The following is a 20,263-nucleotide window of genomic DNA, read 5'->3' as shown; positions in this document are numbered from 1 at the left end:
TCTTCCAAACAGTATTCAATAAGATATTCAATATTTGATAGCTTTTTAGTTTAATAATTATTGGATTTTCTGTTATCATCCTCTTTTTTTTAAGATTAAATTTTTAAGTAATCTGTGCACCCAATGTGTACTTACAACCCCTAGATTAAGAGTCGCATGCTCTATAGACTGAGCCAGCCACGTGCCCATTGTCATCTGTCTTTATTTCCAAGAGCTCTTTTTTGTTCTCGCTTTTTAAAATATCATACTCTTCTTGCCTCAAGCATATATTTCTCCTTTGAGACTATTAATATTTTTTTGAGGTTTTCTTCTTGCATAATCTGTATCCTCCAAGTTTCTTGTTTTATTAGTCTTATTTAGGAAGAATTTTTATTCTTCCAATCAGAGACTTTCTTCATGATGATCCTTGACCATGTACTTATATTTAAGTGGAGCACTAAAATGCTTACTGGAAACTCTGCATGGAGGGTTAGAGATTGTCAATCTGATCTGACTGGGCAGTTTGGCTGGGAAACATCTGATGCTTATCTTTAAGATCTCCCTTTTAGAACAGTTTCTTCGGAAAAGAGTCTTTACACAAATGGTGTAAAGTTGATCTGCCAATGTGTTGGGTGCTTGAAAGAAGTATCAATCTTTAGAATATAAATGGTCGCGTGATTCCTGTTGTTTTCTTTCTTTCTTTTTTTTTTTTTGAAGATTTTATTTATTTATTCAACAGAGATAGAGACAGCCAGCGAGAGAGGGAACACAAGCAGGGGGAGTGGGAGAGGAAGAAGCAGGCTCATAGCAGAGGAGCCTGATGTGGGGCTCGATCCCATAACGCCGGGATCACGCCCTGAGCCGAAGGCAGACGCCCAACCGCTGTGCCACCCAGGCGCCCCGATTCCTGTTGTTTTCATTTGGGTACTCGTGTTTTTACCTGCACTCTTTGGTCCAGAGACTCCGTTTCGCCCTCTCCAGGGAATAAACTCCCAATTTTCTGCCAAAGTGGTTGACTGTTCTCCCTTCTCTCAGCAGAAATTAATTATTAGGCAAAAGTCTAAATGAGTATACACAAACAATGAGATAGAAGAAAGAGAAATTAAGGAGTTGATCCTATTTACAATTGCACCAAAAACCGTAAGATACCTAGGAATAAACGTAACCAAAGAGGCGAAGGATCTGTACTCAGAAAACTATAGAACACTCATGTAAGAAATTGAGGAAGATACAAAGGAATGGAAAAATGTTCCATGCTCATGGATTGGAAGAACAAATATTGTTAAAATGTCTATGCTACCTAGAGCAATCTATACATCCAGTACAATCCCTAACAAAATACTATCGACATTTTTCACAGAGCTGGAACAAATAATTCTAAAATTTGTATGGGACCAGAAAAGACCCAGAAAGCCAAAGGAATGTTGAAAAAGAAAACCAAAGCTGGTGGCATCACAATTCTGGACTTCGATCTCTATAACAAAGCTGTAGTCATCAAGACAGTATGGTACTGGCACAAAAACAGACACATGGATCAATGGAACAGAATAGAGAACCCAGAAATGGACCCTCAACTGTATGGTCAACTAATCTTTGACAAAGCAGGGAGGAATATCCAATGGAAATAAGTCTCTTCAACAAATGGTGTTGGGAAAATTGGACAGCCACAAGCAGAAGAATGAAACTGGACCATTTTCTTACACTATACACAAATATAAACTCAAAATGGATGAAAGACCTAAATGTGAGACTGGAATCCATCAAAATCCTAGAGGAGGACACAGGCAGCAACCTCTGTGACCTCAGCCGCAGTAGCTTTTTGCTAGACACGTCTCCAAAGGCAAGGGAAACAAAGGCAAAATGAACTATTGGGACTTCATCAAGATAAAAAAGCTTTTGCACAGCAAAAGAAACAGTCGACAAAACCAAAAGACAACTGGTGGAATGGGAGAAGATATTTGCAAATGACATATCAGATAAAGGGCTAGTATCTAAAATCTATAAAGAACTTAATCAAACTCAACTCCCAAGGAACAAATAATCCAGTCAAGAAATGGGCAGAAGACATGAACAGACATTTCTCCAAAGAAGACATCCAAATGGCCATAGACGCATGAAAAAATGCTCAGCATCACTCGGCATCAGGGAAATATAAATCAAAACCATAATGAGATATCACCTCACACCAGTCAGAATGGCTAAAATTAGCAAGTCAGGAAATGACAAATGTTGACAAGGATGTAGAGACAGGGGAACCCTCTTACACTGTTGGGGGAATGGAATCTGGAGCAGCTTCTCTGGAAAACGGTATGGAGGTTCCTCAAGAAGTTAAAACTAGAGCTACCCTGCAACCCAGCAATTGCACTACTAGGTATTTACCTGAAAGATACAAATGTATCTTTGTAGTGATCTGACGGGGCACCTGCACCCCAATGTTTATAGCACCAGTGTCCACAATAGCCAAACTATGGAAAGAGCCCAGATGTCCATTGACAGATGAATGGTTAAAGAAGATGTGGTATATATATATATATACAATGAAATACTACTCAGCCATCAAAAAATTGAGATCTTGCCCTTTGCAATGATGTGGGTAGAACTAGAGGGTATTATGCTAAGGGAAATAAGTCAGTCAGAGAAAGACAATTATATGATCTCACTCATGTGCAATTTAAGAAACAAAACAGGATCCTAGGGGAAGAGAGGGAAAAATAAAACAAGACAAAATCAGAGAGGGAGACAAACCATAAGAAACTCTTAATCATAGGAAACAAACCGAGGGTTGCTTTAGGGGAGTGGGGCAATGGGATGGAGTAAGTTGGTGATGGACAATAAGGACAGCACATGATATAATGAGCACTGGGTATTACATAAGACTGAAGAATCATTGAATTCTACCTCTGAAACTAATAATATACTATATGCTAATTAATTGAATTTAAATTTAAAAAAAAAAAGAAAAAAAAAGTCTGAATGAAGATTATCCAGAGAGGTAAGCATAGTACTGAGGATACTCCAGAAATCTCTTCACTGGCAAGTATCTCCATCATCACCTTTTTACTGGGCAGATTTTTTTCTAGTGGACATAGTAAGAGTGTTGACCTTTAGAGGCTTTGACTTCTTTGGCAGGGTGGGGGGATTGGGAGTGGGTGGTCTCTGATCCAACTTCCCACATTTCTTATGCTTAGCTTTGTCTCCTAGACTTGTTTAGCGCCAGGGAATGGTAGTTACCAGGGAAATACGGGTCCCACCATTTGCTTACCCCTTTATGTTGGCACTTGCTCATTTTTTTTTTTTGACCTTTTGTAATTTCCCTTTTCTTATGAACAATTCAGTCATGCTTAAAAAATTTTTCCTATTTTCTCTTTTGGTTTTGGGTATTTTATACCGGGGGGGTTTACCTGCGTATCCAGTCAGGCAGCTTGCCATGTTAATATGTCTGTTTTAAAATTATAACAGATGGTATACATTCTTTCTGCATCTTATTTTTATTATCCAACATTGTTTTCAAGACCTCTTCAGGTACTGATAGACAGAAAAATTGATCTAATTATTTATTTTAACAATCGTCCTTTGTATGACTGGTATGTTTTACTCATTGATAGACCTTTGGGTTGTTTGAAGTTTTTTGATATTATAAACAATTCTTCATTGAAATGAGATGTCTGTGCATGGAGCAAGAGTTTCTCTAGGCCCCATATGCAGGGGGTCATATGATAGATACATCTTTAATTTGACTTGATGCTGCCAAATTGCTCTTCAACTTGGTTATTAGAATTTACATTTATATCAACAGTATAGGAGAGTACCATTTTCTTATCTTTCTCCATATTAGATGTCGTTATCTAAGAACAAGAAAAAAGAGGGTATTTCATTTTACTTTTTCTGTTAATTAGAGCATTTAAACATATTTTAAAATGCTTATTTGACCATTTAGGTATCCTCTTTTTATTATCTGCTCATACATATCCTTTGCTCATTTTACTGTTGAGTTATTTTTCTCTTTCTTACTCTTTAAGAGTTCTACATGTCCTTTGGATACTCTTTGTAACACACTTTGTTGATAGCTTTTGATGTACTCTGTTCTACCTACCTTCACTGGATATACTTCCTTTACATTGTTTCATGAGTATTTATATGCCAGATTCCCTACTGAGTCTCACTTTGTTATGATCAGGTACTTACTGGACATTTTACCTTGATGTCCCAGTACAGTCTCCACATCAGTTCTTAAAAGTAGACCATATTGTTTCCTCCCTCAATTTACCTTCTTCTTCATATTCTTAGTCTCAGTCTTATATACCATTGTGCACTCAGTCAGTGAAGCTGGACACCCAAAAGTCATTGTAAAATCTCTTTCTTTTGCTCTCCATTGTAATCCATATTCAAGTCTTTCCAATTTTACTGCCTGGGCATTTAAAAAAAAATTTCTCCTTCTTTAGTAACCTGAAGAAATGGTACCAAGGTAATTAATAGATTCTGAGGATATTATATAAATGGAATAGACTAGCTAAAGGTTAAACTTTGGTGACCTTTCACTGGAAAATGAGAAGAGAGAGAAATTGATGCAATTATTAACAATCATTATAGTATAGTAATTGAAGGCTGTTGTTTTGGGATTAAGTGGACCATGTTCAAATCACCTTCTATTCATTTATGAATAATTTTGAAACACAAATGTATCAAAAAGGTAAGTGAAATGTACCCTGAAGAAAATTTAGTTTTCATTGTAAAAATTTTGATATATTGAAATATTCAGTTCAAGTCATTTTTTCTTCTGGGCTGTCTGTATAGCACTCACTCAGAATCTCTTTCTACTTGTTAATTTTCTACTTGCTAATTCACTGTGAAAGTTCAGACTCTGGGTGGGAAAGAAGAGGAGAGGTGAATTGCAACTGAGCTTATCACAGTTTGTGTATTTGTGTGCATATGTGTGGTGGAGATGGTGGGCTGCAGGTCTGATTGACTCTAACTCTCCATGTGAAGTTAGCTCAGGCACCCCGGCTGTGCAGACTTGTACATCACTCAGCAATATGAAACAACATACACATATGCCGGCAAGTGCATTTGTAAGTAGTAGATGGTAATAAAAAGTTGGGGTTGGTTGTATATATGCTTCACCTATATTTTTCACTTTGTGTTTGCCCTCTATTTAGGTTTTTAATTCTCTGAAGTTTGAGAACACGAGTCTCTAAAGTATGATCCTGCCAGCTGAATTTGACTACAATAAAACTTGTGAATACCTATTAGAGTTATTAGTTTGTCTACTGGCATGTTTGTTTTCTTAGCTGCTTTAATGGGGATAAAGAAAAGGTATATTAAAATAATCTTTAGGTTTTAGGTCTTAGGCAAGTTTTCTGAGGGAAGATTTTTTAGCTTAAATTGGATAACCTGTAGGAGTTTTATACTGCTAGAGATTTAATTTATAGATTCATTGAAGACTACATGGCAAATATATATGACTTTTATTATTAAGTTGCAAATAGTGTTTTAGCTTTTCCTTTTCTTAGAATTGACTTCATAGTTTGACTCTGTCTGGCAATTACATTATAAATGCTATTTTTCACGAACTTAAATAGCCTTAAGAACGTTACAAATGTTCCATTGGATGAAACAAAGATATTAATTTTATAACTTCATGGAATGCCACAGCCTGTGGTTGACCGTCAGATTTGAAAATGACCTAACATTGACATAATAAATAAGAAGAAACAGTTTTTACAATTGTATTACATTTATCTAATACTCCCCCCAACAAACAATTATTTTACTTTGAACAAGAAAAGAGAAAGAATGACATTTTTTGATCATCTACCATTCATCAGGTATTATTTAATCTCTACAATCTCATTTTATAACCGAGGAAAAGTATTCACAGGATTTTCAGTATTTTACCCATGGTCACATAGCCAATTAATGTTCTTAAGTAGACCTGCTATCTTTTCTGTTTTGATAACAAAAATTCCAGTTAGTTAAAATGTAAAGTTTATTCAAGTTTTTGAATAACTATAAAAATAACTTCAGCAAAATATACAAAGTACAAGTGCTCCGAAAAAGTGTAACTTCGTTTTTTTCTCATTTTATTCTTATGAAATACAATCCTTCTTATGTCCATCAGAGAATTAAAGCATTGACCATCTTGAACTTCCTTCAGACATTAGCCAGCTGGCATGTTTTCCTAGCAAAACATTTTCTGATTTGACCACAAGCTCTCTGAATCAGTTGTTACTGGTTTGAATAATAGAATATGCTGTCATGGTGGGCACCTGATCATGAAAACTGATATCTGGAGTACATTTTTATTTGGATTTAAAATGTTTTTACAATCCCAGTATAAACACTGTTAATCTAGTCAAAACCTTTTCTCACAAGATCAAGAGCTTGCATGGTTTTACTTTAACTAGTTATGGTCAACAGAATGAGAATGAATTGTACATTTACATTAGGCAATATTTTAATTTATTTTTCATATGAAGGATGTCATATCAAAATAGTTTTAGGAATTTTTGAGATAAAACAGCTTCATTTTGAAACTGTGAATAGCTGAATTTATTTAACTTAAATACCATTTGGAAATTTTATTGTGTAATTTTTGTGGGATTGGGAAGTAAAGTACACAATTTTTTTAAAGATTTTATGTATTTATTTGACAGGGATAGAGACAGCCAGCGAGAGAGGGAACACAAGCAGGGGGAGTGGGAGAGGAAGAAGCAGGCTCCTAGCGGAGGAGCCTGATGTGGGGCTCGATCCCATAACGCCGGGATCACGCCCTGAGCTGAAGGCAGACACTTAAACGCTGTGCCACCCAGGCGTCCTAGTACACAATTTTTGATGCAATGCTGAGAAATTACAAATCTGTCTTACATTTGGGTTATGGATTCAAGATTTGAGAGTTACTTTTTTTTGGTTTTCCATTGAATTAATTTCATGAAATATAATGAATTTTTATAATTTTGACATAACAGGTCCCTCCAAGGACAGTAAGGATAGTTTTCTTAATTGTCTCCATAAAGATGAACAAAAAGTTAATTATTTTTAAGGCAGTTTGGGCATAATTGCCTTAAATTTGGATAGTAATTAGAAAATGTAATTAGTAGTTTCTTTTTCTAAAAGAAATATAGATTTAAAAGAGTCAGGTAGAAAAACGTATATTATTTGGCTCTTTTTTTTTTTTTTAAGATTTTATTTATTTATTTGAGAGAGCAAAATAGCACAAGCAGGGGGAGCAGCAGAGGGATAGGGAGAAGCAGGCTCCCTGCTGAATAGGGAGCCAGACATGGGGCTCGATCCCTGGACCCTAGGATCATGAGCCAAATGCAGACACTTAACTGACTGAGCCGCCCAGGTGCCCCTATTTGGCTCTGTTTGATTCTTTTTGTTATTTTTCATTGGCTAAAGAGGATGTTACAAATTTAGTTCCAGTGAATTATAGTTTATTTAAATATCCACCCATCTTTCAGTGCAAATGATGGAAAGATCTTGGTGTTATCAGAAACTACTAACATATTAAGGGAACTTAACTATGGAAGAGAGCAACATAATACATTTCACAAAATTACGTATGGATACTTAAAATATTTGTTACTCATGCTGTATTGGAAAGGAGTATTTAGAATTTTTTACTCAATTAGGGCTGGCATTTTTTGGATGGCACCATTATTAATATCTGAGATATTAAGTGGGATCAGAATGCAATCAGTTAAAAAAAAAAACCTTCAGCATGTCTACTGACTAATACATCATGTTGATATTGAAAAAAAGAACAATTTTACCTCAATAGGAACATCCAACAAGTTACAGAAAGAAACTGAGGCTTTTTAGCACTTGTTTATAGTTTAGTGTGTCCATGAGCAGGGAAGAATCAAAATTCTTCTCTGATGCACGGTTTTAGCACTGATATTTTGCTTTTCCTGGAACAGTAATGAAATACAACGTGATTTTTAAAAATTTAGTTTTTATGATCATGTTTTAAGACTAACAGTTGGAATCGTGTGGTATGTGGTGATTCGCTATGGCATTGAAAGTTTTGAATAAGAGATACATTAGCTAGAAGAGCTAAAAGGAACTAAATATTAACAGAATCAAATGTTTCCCCAATCAGTAGTACTTAAGAACAGATCACTGCCCACCCATTCCCTGAATTTGGGGAGAAGAAATTTAGTGAAGAATGACTATATATTTGCTAATTTTTTTATGCACAAACTTGCCATAGTTGTTTATATTTTATAAAACCATCAAAATCTTTTTCTTTTATATCTGGCTTTAAAATTATTCCATAGCTCAATTTGGATGTTCTCTTCAAATCCACAAGAATCAATGTAGACTTTTCTGTAACAAAATTCAGTTTGTACTTCCCATCTCAATTATAAGTTAGTGAAAATTCTGGCACTCAATTTTATCTTTTTATTTTTGGCATTGTCTCTTTCAGCACAGTGGAGAATTTACAGTTTCCCTCAGCGATGTCCTGTTGACCTGGAAATACTTCCTACATGAGAAGTTGAACTTACCAGTTGAAAATATGGAAGTGATTGACCATTATGAGGACATTAGGAGGACTTACGACGATTTCTTAAAGAATAGTAATATGTTAGATCTGATCGATGTTTATAAAAAATGTAGTGTTTTGATTTCTAGTTATGAAAATAATGCCAACATATCCCCTGTAAGTATTTTTTAAATAATTCTATCTTAAATGAAAATTTGGCTAGATTTATTTTTATTTTAAACTATGGTATCAGCATTTATAGTAACTTGATAATGCTTTTGCTTTTTAGATCATGTTAGAAATGGAAATTTTAGCTACCTGAAAGTTAGTTTTTACTGGAAAGAAATATTTCAGTGGTAAATTTTGCTGAAATTCTGTTATTTGGTTGAAATATAAGAACAGCTTCTTACCAGATAAAAAATTTTAACAAAGAGATCAGTCCCAAATGCATGATTTCTTTTTGAATTCGTGCCAAGGATTGCTTTTCTATTTTACTTTCTTGGTTTAACGTGCATCTATTCACTTGGCATATGTTGTATAAATGATAGTTTTGACTTTCTATGGATTAATAATATTTTACTGAGATGAGGTATCATTTTGGGATGATAGTATGATGCAATAAATAGGAAGTAATATACTATTTTTTTATACATATTCACTGATTTAGTTTTTTAATGAATATTAATTTTAAAACTAATGGGATGCCATCCTTTGCAGTTTGGTTTTATCTACATTAGAATTAATAAACTGTTTTAGAATATATTTGGATGTATCTAGTTTGTTTTAAAGTATTGAAATATATTTCTTTATCTTAACATTTACTGAGTACCAATGAAGTAGTAATTAAATAGTGGTAATAACTAAATAATTGTAGATATAATTAGGAGAAAATGTTTATTATATTTTCTAAGATATTAAAATATTTTATAAATATTTCTATCTGATACTTGGGAATCATGTTTTGGCTGCTTGTAATAGAAACCTCAATAGTAACAGTGGTTTAAGAAAATGGAAGTTTATTTCACTCTTTTATAAAAGGAGTCTTAAGGTAAGCATCTGGGAGTGATGTGATAGCTCTGTGGTTATCAGGTACCTAGAATTTTTCTGTCATTCTGCTCTCCCATCTTAGCTCTTTTTTTTTTTTTATTATTATTATATTTTTTTATTGTATTATGTTAGTCACCATACAGTACATCCCTGGTTTTTGATGTAAAGTTCGATGATTCATTAGTTGTGTATAACACCCATCTTAGCTCTTGACCTCTACCCTCAAGATCATTTTGGTCCAAGATAGCTGTTGGAGCTCCAGATTCCATATCAGTGTTCCTTGCCTTAGGAAGTAGTAAGAGAGCACAGCACTCTCTTTTCCTTTTAAAGAGACATAGCTCTTTTTCTTCCATGTCCTTGCCCAAAGCTTAGTCACATGGCTACACCAAGATGTTAGGGAAGATGAAGAATATAGTCTCTTTTTTTCTGGGTAACATGCCAGAATAAAAACAAAATCTCAGTTACTGAGTAAGAAGGGGATAGTGGATATTGGCAAGCAGTTTGCTGTCTTGGCCTCACTGCGCTATAATGGAACCCTCTCCCCTGTTATAACTTTTTTTTTTTTTAAAGATTTTATTTATTTATTTGAGAGAGAGAACGAGAGAGAACACGAGTTTGGGGGGGGAGGCAAGAGGGAGAGGAAAAAGCAGGCTCCCCGTGTAGCCCAACACAGGGCTCAATGTCGGCTTTGGGGCTCAGTCCCAGGACCCTGGGATCATGATCTGAGCCAAAGGCAGATGCTTAACCAACTGAGCCACCCAGGTGGCCCCCTGTTGTAACTTTCTGAGACACACATGCATACCCGCACTATGGTAAAGATACTTGTGAGGGAAGATAGTTTTTTTTAATTCCTCCCTACCTATATTTTATTTGCTTGTAGAGCAAGATTTTTGACTACTTTTCATACAGTTAATTTAGAGAGGCTAATCAAACCCAAGTATTGGATTGTAGGAACAACAAAGAGAATCTTCTGATAAGCCAGGGAGCATATAATCTGCCTGAGGTTTTTGGGCACATTGTTTTCACCTTATCCTTCGCTCCTGTCTAAATCTTCTAATAAGCCTCTTCATTTAAGTGCATCAACTATATTATGAGATATAGAGGTCTACATTGGAGGGAGTTCTGTGTCTCCAAATATCAACACATTCTTCTGCAGAACATCAGGAAAGGAGTGGAAGCTGCTGAGATGATAGTATGTGAAGTTGAAATTTTTCTGCACTTAAAATGGGAGATTTGATCTCTGATACTTGTTTGCTCTAGGGAAATTTCCAGTGAAGAAAAAGTGAGCAGGAAAATAGATCCCTAGATTGATTTCCTCAAAAATGCATTAAAATAACCCTAATTTATGGTAAAAGTATCTTAAAAGAAAGATTTATTTATTTGAGAGAGAGAGAGAGAGAGGAGAGGGGTAGGGGGAGAGAATCTCCAAGCAGATCCCCCCTGCTGAGCAGAGTCTGATGAGGGGTTTGATCCCACAACCCATGAAATCATAATCTGAGCTGAAACCAAGAGTGAGATGCTTAACTGACTAAACCACCCAATGCCCCTACAAGTGTCTTTAAATATACATATGCTTATGTATCTTTCTTATTAATTGTAGCCTAAATAAGCAGAAATTATGAGGAATTAAGATAAAGGTTAGACAGGGATGTTCTGGGAACATGATAACTTGAACAATGCCCCTCTCCCCTGTATTTCATACATTATAATTCATCTCCTGGGGAACATGGATGCAGGGCCTGTGAACATCCGGGAGCATATAAGGCCTTGAATTCTAAATGGAGTCCAAGTAGAGATAACTGGTACAGAGTTTGCTTTATCATGAATTGAACAATTATCTGAAGAACATTGGAGACCTAGCCCAAGGAGAAGAAATGGTAGATCTCAAGAAGAGCTTAGCAGTCCTCCAAAATCTGGGGATTTTCTGAGGAAGGTCAACAAATACCCTCTGTGAGTGTGCCGGGATTCTCTGACTCTGGAAGGCAAGAAGTAGCTGAATGGATGGGCATACTTTTGGTGATGCTTGAGAGACCACAAAAAGACTCTCCCTTGGCTTAAGCAGGTGACTGCTATCCTGTTTATTTTCCCACTAATGCTTCATAAAGAGTAGAGACTATTTCAATTTCTGTTACTTGTAAAATTGTCATCACTTAAGTTACCTCAACAGTCAAGGTTGAGCCTCAAAGAGCCAATGAAGAAAAGCAACAGCCACTTAGGGACTCCCAGCAGTCACAGAAAGATGAGTTAACTCAGAACACATGTGACCAATAGAACAGAGCTCTTAGTGGTGAATGACAACTTGAATCCATAAATATAGTAAGTACTCAAGGAAGTTCAAGGATACACCTAAACGTAAGACTTTCTAGATTTAAAAAAAGGAGAAAAAAGAAAAGTCTTCCCAATGCAACAGATGAATTCAGACACAAATTAGAGTTCTGAAAGTCAAATACAATAAATATTTAAAGCACAGGGGCACCTGGGTGGCTCAGTCGGTTAAGTGCCTCCCTTCGGCTCAGGTCATGATCCTAGGGTTCTGGGATCGAGCCCCATGTTGGGCTCCCTACTCAGCAGGGAGCCTGCTTCTCCCTCTTCCCCCTGCTTGTGATCTCTCTCGCTCTCTCTCTTTCTCTCTCTCAAATAAAATCTTTTTAAAAAAACAATCTTTAAAAAATATAAAGTACAGAGAGAAAAATATGAAGATGAAGAAATCTTAAAGGAAATTTAAGAAACTTGGAGGTTGAATCTAGAGGATTTAGCATAACACATGATAGGAATTCCAGAAGAGAAAAAGGAACAGATACAGAAGAAGTCATGATTAAATAAAATATTCCTTCTAACCACATTTGTTATAATAAAATTTCTCTAAGTTTGTTAATTAAGAGTGTTTATGAAGTTCCAGGCTGTATTGAAAAGACACATACCTAGATATACCCTGGTAAAATTTCCGAACTCTTTAGGATAAAGATAAATATTTTAAGTTTCCTGGTGGAAAGAACAAGTTATTTAAAAAGAACAGTGATTAAATAACATGTCTTGGAAGAAGAGGACAGTGACCTAAGAATCTTATCCTCAACAAGGTATCGCTTACCAGCTAAGTTAAAGGAAGGATTTGTGAGGATATGCAAAAATTTGAAGAATGTCATCTTCATACTTCAAGTGAAGAAGTTGCCCTTTTAAAGACCATAATAATTAAACAGATGAACTGGAGAGCAGATATCTGTCTAGGGGAAGATGGTAATGAGCAATGAAACTTGGAGGGTATGTGTGTCTAGTTAAAATGATAAGGATGGATTGGGAATATGTGTGCTAAAATGGAAGGCTTATACTAAGGGAGATTCTGATATTAGTTTAAAATTAAAATGGCTAAATATTGTAGTTTGTTGGGGGTAAGCAGCAGTCATTTCACTTCTAAATAATGATAAAGAAATGGGTCTGATGTGAGTACAGTAAAGTGAAGGTAACCATTAATTGGATGGAAAAATATAGCTAAAAAGAGGATTAAATATGAACCATGAGAGACTGTGGACTCTGGGAAACAAACTGAGGGCTTCAGAGGGGAAGGGGTCGGAGGACTGGGATAGGCTGGCGATGGGTATTAAGGAGGGCACATATTGCATAGTGCCCTGGGTGTTGTACGCAAATAATGAATCATGGAACATTGCATCAAAAACTGGGGATGTACTGTATGGTGACTAATATAACAAAAATTATTTAAAAAAAGAGGATTAAATTGAATAACAACTTATCAAATCAGGAAGGTATAAGTCAGTAAAATTAATAGTGTATCACAGGAAATCCATTGTGGTTTTTGTGATTACCTTAGAAAGCTTTACTCTATATTATCTAGAATCCTTGTCACATTTTTAGGTCTAGGAACCCCTTTGTACTCTTAAAAATTATTTAGGACTATAAGGAGATTTTGTTTATATGAGTTATATCTGTTGATATTAAAGATTAAAATTGAGATATGTTTAAAGTATCAGTTATTAAAATAGTAATAACAAATCTATTACGTGTTACTGTGAATAGTATTTTATGAATAAATTTTCCAAGAATACAAAAATTGTGAGAATAGTGACACTGTTTTACATTTTTAGAAATATCCTTGATGTCATGTGTGGATTCTCATGTCTGTTTCTGTTTGATATGTTGTTTTGATTATATAAAGAAAATTTGGATTCACATTGGTACATAGTTGGAAAATGGAGAAACTCCTGGGTCCCCAGAATGGGTCTTGGGGACCTCAGGAGTCCTTGGACCATACTCACTGAACTGATCTAGAATATTGTACTTTATATGTCATTAAACATGAAAATAGTTTTAAACCAAAGGGTAATATTATCCCATTTAAAAAATAACATTGTATTTATGGAAGAATAAATCTTTGCTTTTAACATCTCTTCTGAAAACATACGAACTACAAGTGTGAGGACTACCTCTATTCAAAATTTGTTAAATAGTAAATTATTTTTTAAAAAAGAGACACACCGAGAAACAGACTCTTAAGTATGGAGGACAAACTGATGGTTACCAAAGGGGAGGTAGGTGGGGGAACGAGTGAAATACGTGATGGGAATTAATGAGTGCACTTCTTGTGATGAGCACTGGGTAATGTATAGAGGTGTTGAATCACTATATTGTATATCTGAAACTAATAAACTAATAAAATACTGTTAACTATACTGGAATTAAAATAATTAAAAAAAAACAACAGTGATTGTCAAACACAAATTCTCCCAAAATGATTTTTTTGGTATTGGCTAATTGAATTTAAATTAAAAAAGAAAAGAAAAAAAGTATATATTGGTGAGTTGTTTTAGTTATAATTTTGCAATGGCTGAGAGGACAAGTGGTTTGCAGTCTCATTAGACTTCATTAATTCAGTTTGTACCTTCCCTCCAGGTTGACTCATTAGGAATGGGGTGTGTGAAAGCCTATATAACCTTAGATCCCTTAGAACAAATAATGGAGATGTTGAGTACTGTGCTAGGGTGAAAGCAAATGTCTTTATAAATTATTTTTTCATGGAGATTCTTATTTTGTTTGAAATATTATGCTGTTAGGACATTAGGTTTACTTATATATAATTCCAAGATGAAGCATTTATTGTGTGCCTTAGGTAAGCCTTTTCTTTGTCATTCATTTTTTTCTATAAAAACTAAAAGCTCAGATTAAATTTCCAAGGTTATCTTTTAACTCTAAACTTGTGAACTCTTATGAGTATAGCCATTGGAAACAAACATTATGTTAGAAAGTTTACAGCCATTGGAAACAAGCATTATGTTAGAAAGTTTAACTCCATATGCACTTACTGCCAACAAAGATCAGGTAATAATACTGTACACTGGAATATCAGTGACACTATGTATAGCTTGGTGTGAAACATTTTTTATAGTTGTCATAGCACCTTATCATTAGTAACCTCCTGTGTTTTCTACAGAGTCAACTACGGGATTTTCTGTCTGGGAGACAGTATGTAGTAGCTGATGAAACTGATCTTTATGTACCAAGATCACCAATGAGTAAACACAACCAGGATAATGAAAAGGTACTGATAAATTGTGAGTAGATTAAAGCAGGATATGATCCTCTTCAAATCACTGTGAGTTTGTGCATTACAGTTATTATTATTAATTTTTTAAAGTTTTTAATTTGTTTAGACAAAACTGTATTTGCAAAGAGTAATACATTAGAGACTGCTGAGAGCCTAACAATCAGTTTCTTCCTGGTTTTGGGCCAAGGTAACAGGCAGTGTGCAAAAATAGGTATCACTCTTAAGTCTCTGAAAAGTAATTGGAAGGTCTAGGTTGCCAGAACTCTTTGAATCTTTGTATTTGGTAAATTCACTTACGGTTTTAAATGAATGATTCTTGCGAGGATATGTACAATTGAAAAATCTGTTCTGTCTCCTTTGCAGTAGATAACTGATACATCACAAATTGTGATAATAGAGTTTCTTGTGCAAACAAACCACAGAAAACAAACCACAGGTTTTGTCTAATATAATTTACCTTCTGTTAAATGCTATGCTAGGTACCTAATTAAATATAGTAACTCCTTACTAACCATGGGGATTATGTTTATGGAGGTTTCTATGGTAAATAAAATCATCATTGACAAGATAAAAATTTAGGAGTATTAGAAAAAGCAGTAAAATTACATTCAACATATCTAAATCCATCTTCTTCATTCAGTTTGATGAATCAGCTTCTTCATTTTTAAGAAAATATTGTTAAGGCAGGTTCTCCCATAAGTCCCATGCCATACAGATGGCACTTTAAGAAATATATTTGTCACTGGCCAAAATTAAATACCTGTGCACCTACTTCCTAGACTTATGTGCTTGAACATCTGCTTCTAATAAGTTTTTCTGCTGTATTTGAAAGTTAAGTTTCTAACATCATGACATTTAATCCCTAAAGTTCTTCAGCATATCGTTTCCTGAAAGTAAAGGCATGGCCATAATATCATTATCATATATAAGAAAACATAAGTATTCCCTAATATCACTTACTGTCTTCCCTATTCAGATTTCTCCATTTGTCCCCCAAATGGTTTTATATCTCTTTAGATTCTTTTAATCTAGAAGAATTCCCCTTAGTCTTTTTCTCTTCTTATTTATCTATTTAATTTCTCCTGGTATTATTTATCTTGTTCCTCTATTTCCAGTAAACTGAAAGTTTTATGCAAAAGCTTGCTTAGATTGAGGTTTAACGTTTCATAACAAATACTTCATAACTGATGGTGAGGACCACATTAGGAACACAAACTCAAGTTGTCCCAAATTGCCAGATCTCTCTTTGCTGTGAGCCAAAATCTGTGGGGTGACACTGTAAATTCCCTGTTTCCCAGCAGCCTTTTACCCAGTGATTTTGCACGTGCATTCATGATCCTTGTTTGAATCAGTTATTTCTTTAGTGTTTGCAAAATGGTGAGTTTCTAACTCTGTCGTGTCTTTACATTAATTAGCTGACATTTCTCAGTAAAGCAGAGCTTGGTAAGATAAAGCTATTTAGGGAACTAGTTCCCTAAGAATGTCAGAGTCACTACTTAATTCTTTCTCTTTCATTACCAGTTTAGGAGTTGGGATTATAGTTATTTATAAGATAGGATACAAATTAGATTTTTTTAAATTTATCTTTCTCCTTTTTTTATGTGTGTATTTATTGCTATGAACTCATGAATTTTTATTTATTCAGTTTTAAAATTAATTGCAGTCATTAATCTTTGATGCTAAAATGGAGGGCTTCCGTTCAAGCTGGCTTCTGTATCTTTTTTACATTCCCTATTAGACTTCTTAGCACTTCCCTTTTTTCTGGCGTAACAAAATACTCCAAGTCCATCTTTCAATATTTTCTGCCCAGATGTGATTCCTTTCAGTGATTTGTAACTATTTTCTCTTGCTTGAAGTTAATTTTTCACTTACATTGTTTTTCCCTCCTGTCCCAAATATTGGTAAAATGTTTACCAAATGCCTGGTCTTTTCTCATTGGTATTTAAGGGGTACATTCATATATCAAGAGAGTTGATCACTTATTCTTCTCTCTGATTTATCTTACAGGCTGTATAGGGAGGAAACAATAATTGTTATTGTATCTTAAGAGAAATTAGCTAATTTGTATGTGTAAAATACCTAGGTGTTTATAATTTTTCGCTTATGGATATAAAATGTTATCTTAAATGGATATCCATGAAAAAAAGAGTATAGCATATAGAAACTAATGGGTCTTCACTGCAAGCATATAGTTTTCTCATTTTAAAAAACAGTGATAGTTTCATTGTGTTAATCCTCTGCTAGCCAATAGATTAGATTTCATGAGGACTGTTGAGGTAGCAGCCTCCTCTCAACTATTTTTCTGTTACTTGCAGACTTCTAATTTTTCTTTTTGCAAAGTATTTTTGGAAGGCAATGTTTTTCTTTTAAAATTCCAAAGTGACTTTTCGGGCTCAGTCTTGCATAGATATATTTTGATCACAAAATGTAGCTTACTAATGCCACACCATAGTCATCAAGTAGATGAATGGCATGAATTTGAGAAACAATATTTTTGCTTCCTTACATTATTTTTCCTAAGGTACTAAACTGCTTTAGAAGTTCTGAAGTAGAGAAGGGAAAAAATGAAATAAAAGCCCTAAAAGAAAATCATCAGTTAAATAAAAAATTCTACTGGTATATTAGTTCTAGTCCAACTCTTTTTTTTGGTCATTATATGTAAGAATTTATGTGTTTGGCAAAGAAAGTAAAAAAATAACTGTATAAATTATTAATCTCAATCTAGGAAAACTTTCTTCAAATTGAGATTGAATATCTGCATTTCAGTAATAATTAATGGATAGGAAAAGAAACATGGAATTGCCAGAAAGCTTAAATAAAATTGTTCAACTTCTAAACAAACATTGCAAATACTTTGTGGTATGGATTGAATCAGTTTATTAAATAAATAAACAGAACATTATCTTTATTTTTGGTATCTTGGTAAAAGCCTCAATCTTGTGGATTTTTTCAATTTAGGCCCTTGCTTCTGGACATCCTAACTGTATTTATGTGGAATGCTTTTCCAGAGAGCCTCTTTAAAACACACTTGCAAATACAAGAGCAGGGAAACCATAACTGCCATGTTATATGACCATAATGATAGGGATAGATTTCCAATTGCAGCCATGAGTTAAAAGAAACACTCTAACTGTGAGGACTCCAAGATGTTTTTCCCTGATGTTCGTCTAGCATCATAGATCAGAAGGGCAGAATTTGCTAGCCTTAAAGAACAAGTTGTAGATGTGATGGTTTAAGCCCTGGTTTGTACCCAGTAAGGATCAGATATATACATTTTGGTAAATTCTCATTATTTTTGGACAGCAGAAGCACAGTAAAACAGGGATTGAATGAAATCAAATGTATAAAAACTGAAGTTTCTAATTGCAATCTGAATGTCACTTTTTCTTTCTTTTGATTTTTCACAAAATGTGTTACGCTTTTGAAATGTGAAAGGATAAGATAAAGAGGAGATTCATATGTTTTAGACTATTGAACTGTGCAGTTAAAATGGAAACTTTTGTATTATAGATTCACATGAAGTATTATGATTTACACTAAAAGTAAAGATAAAAGGACACTTGAAATCTAAGTAGAAAACTATATTATGCCTTAAGTTGTAATATTTTAGGGTGGATCTTAAGGGTGATTTTAATTTAGTTGTAGCTTGGAGTAATTTTTTTTAAGGCAATGTAATACAATTATATGAGTGCTTATTTGATCCCAAGTACGTTTTTATCAATAGTTTTCATTTTGAAATTTCTAAAAGGACCAAATACACGTATTAAGCTTTTTTCGTTTATCATTGAACAAAAACTAATTGAGAACCTGTTAACAAAATGGACTGATTACCTGCAATAATGCCAGTCATTCTTTTAGGCCTTAAGGGTACATCATTTGCTCTCCTAGAATTCATGAAGTAGTAGAAAGATTAAGAAAATGCACAGCACCAGAAACCATTAAGATCTATGCAGGGAATTATAATTGACTAATATGCATAGTTATAACAGGGTGATAAGAAAGGCAGTAAATGAATTACTGTTCTATACTAGGAGATCAGGGAGCCCCTCTCCAAAGGTAACATTTGTCTCATATTTTTAATATTTAAGAAAAAATTTTTAGAGGGTTAATATTTAAGCTTTTTTTTTATTTTAATGTTTTTTTATTATATTATGTTAGTCACCATACAGTACATCCCTGGTTTCTGATGTAAAGTTCGATGATTCATTAGTTGCGTATAACACCCAGTGCACCATGCAATACGTGCCCTCCTTACTACCCATAACCAGTCTATCCCATTCCCCCACCCCCTCCCCTCTGAAGCCCTCATTTTGTTTCTCAGAGTCCATAGTCTCTCATGTTTCATTCCCCTTCTGATTACCCCCCTTTCTTTATCCCTTTCTTCCCCTACCGATCTTCCTAGTTCTTATGTTCCATAGATGAGAGAAATCATATAATTGTCTTTATCTGCTTGACTTATTTCACTTAGCATTATCTCCTCCAGTGCCATCCATGTTGCAGCAAATGTTGAGAACTTGTTCTTTCTGATAGCTGAGTAATATTCCATTGTATATATGGACCACAACTTCTTAATCCAGTCATCTGTTGAAGGGCATCTTGGCTCCTTCCACGCTTTGGCTATTGTGGACAATGCTGCTATGAACATTGGGGTGCATATGGCCCTTCTCTTCACTACGTCTGTATCTTTGGGGTAAATACCCAGTAGTGCAATGGCTGGGTCATAGGGTAGCTCAATTTTTAACTTTTTAAGGGACCTCCACACTGTTTCAGAGTGGCTGTACCAACTTGCATTCCCACCAACAATGTAGGAGGGATCCCCTTTTTCCACATCCTCTCCAGCAATTGTTGTTTCTTGCCTTGTCAATTTTTGCCATTCTAACTGGCATAAGGTGGTATCTTAGTGTGGTTTTGATTTGAATTTCCCTGATGATTAATGATTTTGAACATTTTTTCATGTGTCTGTTAGCCATTTGTATGTCTTCATTGGAAAAGTGTCTGTTCATATCTTCTGCCCATTTTATGATTTGTTTATTTGTTTCTTGTGTATTGAGTTTGAGAAGTTCTTTGTAGATCTTGGATGCCAGTTTTTTATCTGTAGCATCATTTGCAAATATATTCTCCCATTCCGTGGGCTGCCTCTTAGTATTTTTGACTGTTTCCTTGGCTGTGCAGAAGCTTTTTATCTTGATGAAGTCCCA

The 20,263-nt window shown here is 34.6% G+C and overlaps 1 protein-coding gene across 2 annotated transcripts in view; it reads left to right on the top strand.

The window, feature by feature from the left end:
• PARPBP (PARP1 binding protein) overlaps positions 1 to 20,263 on the top strand; it is a 74,531-nt gene that overhangs the window by 7,361 nt on the left and 46,907 nt on the right. For both annotated transcript variants that reach the window (XR_008960793.1, XM_026499797.4), the window contains exons 3-4: positions 8,408 to 8,641; positions 14,952 to 15,059. Coding sequence is in view for 1 of the 2 variants with exons in the window: in XM_026499797.4 (XP_026355582.1) it covers positions 8,408 to 8,641; positions 14,952 to 15,059 (342 nt within the window). In the remaining variant the exon portion in view is untranslated. The remainder of the gene's footprint in view (positions 1 to 8,407; positions 8,642 to 14,951; positions 15,060 to 20,263) is intronic.

The sequence above is a fragment of the Ursus arctos genome, unplaced genomic scaffold (assembly GCF_023065955.2).
Source record: "Ursus arctos isolate Adak ecotype North America unplaced genomic scaffold, UrsArc2.0 scaffold_21, whole genome shotgun sequence".
In the NCBI taxonomy this organism is placed as follows: domain Eukaryota; kingdom Metazoa; phylum Chordata; class Mammalia; order Carnivora; family Ursidae; genus Ursus; species Ursus arctos.
This window is presented reverse-complemented; position numbering and strand designations above follow the sequence as displayed.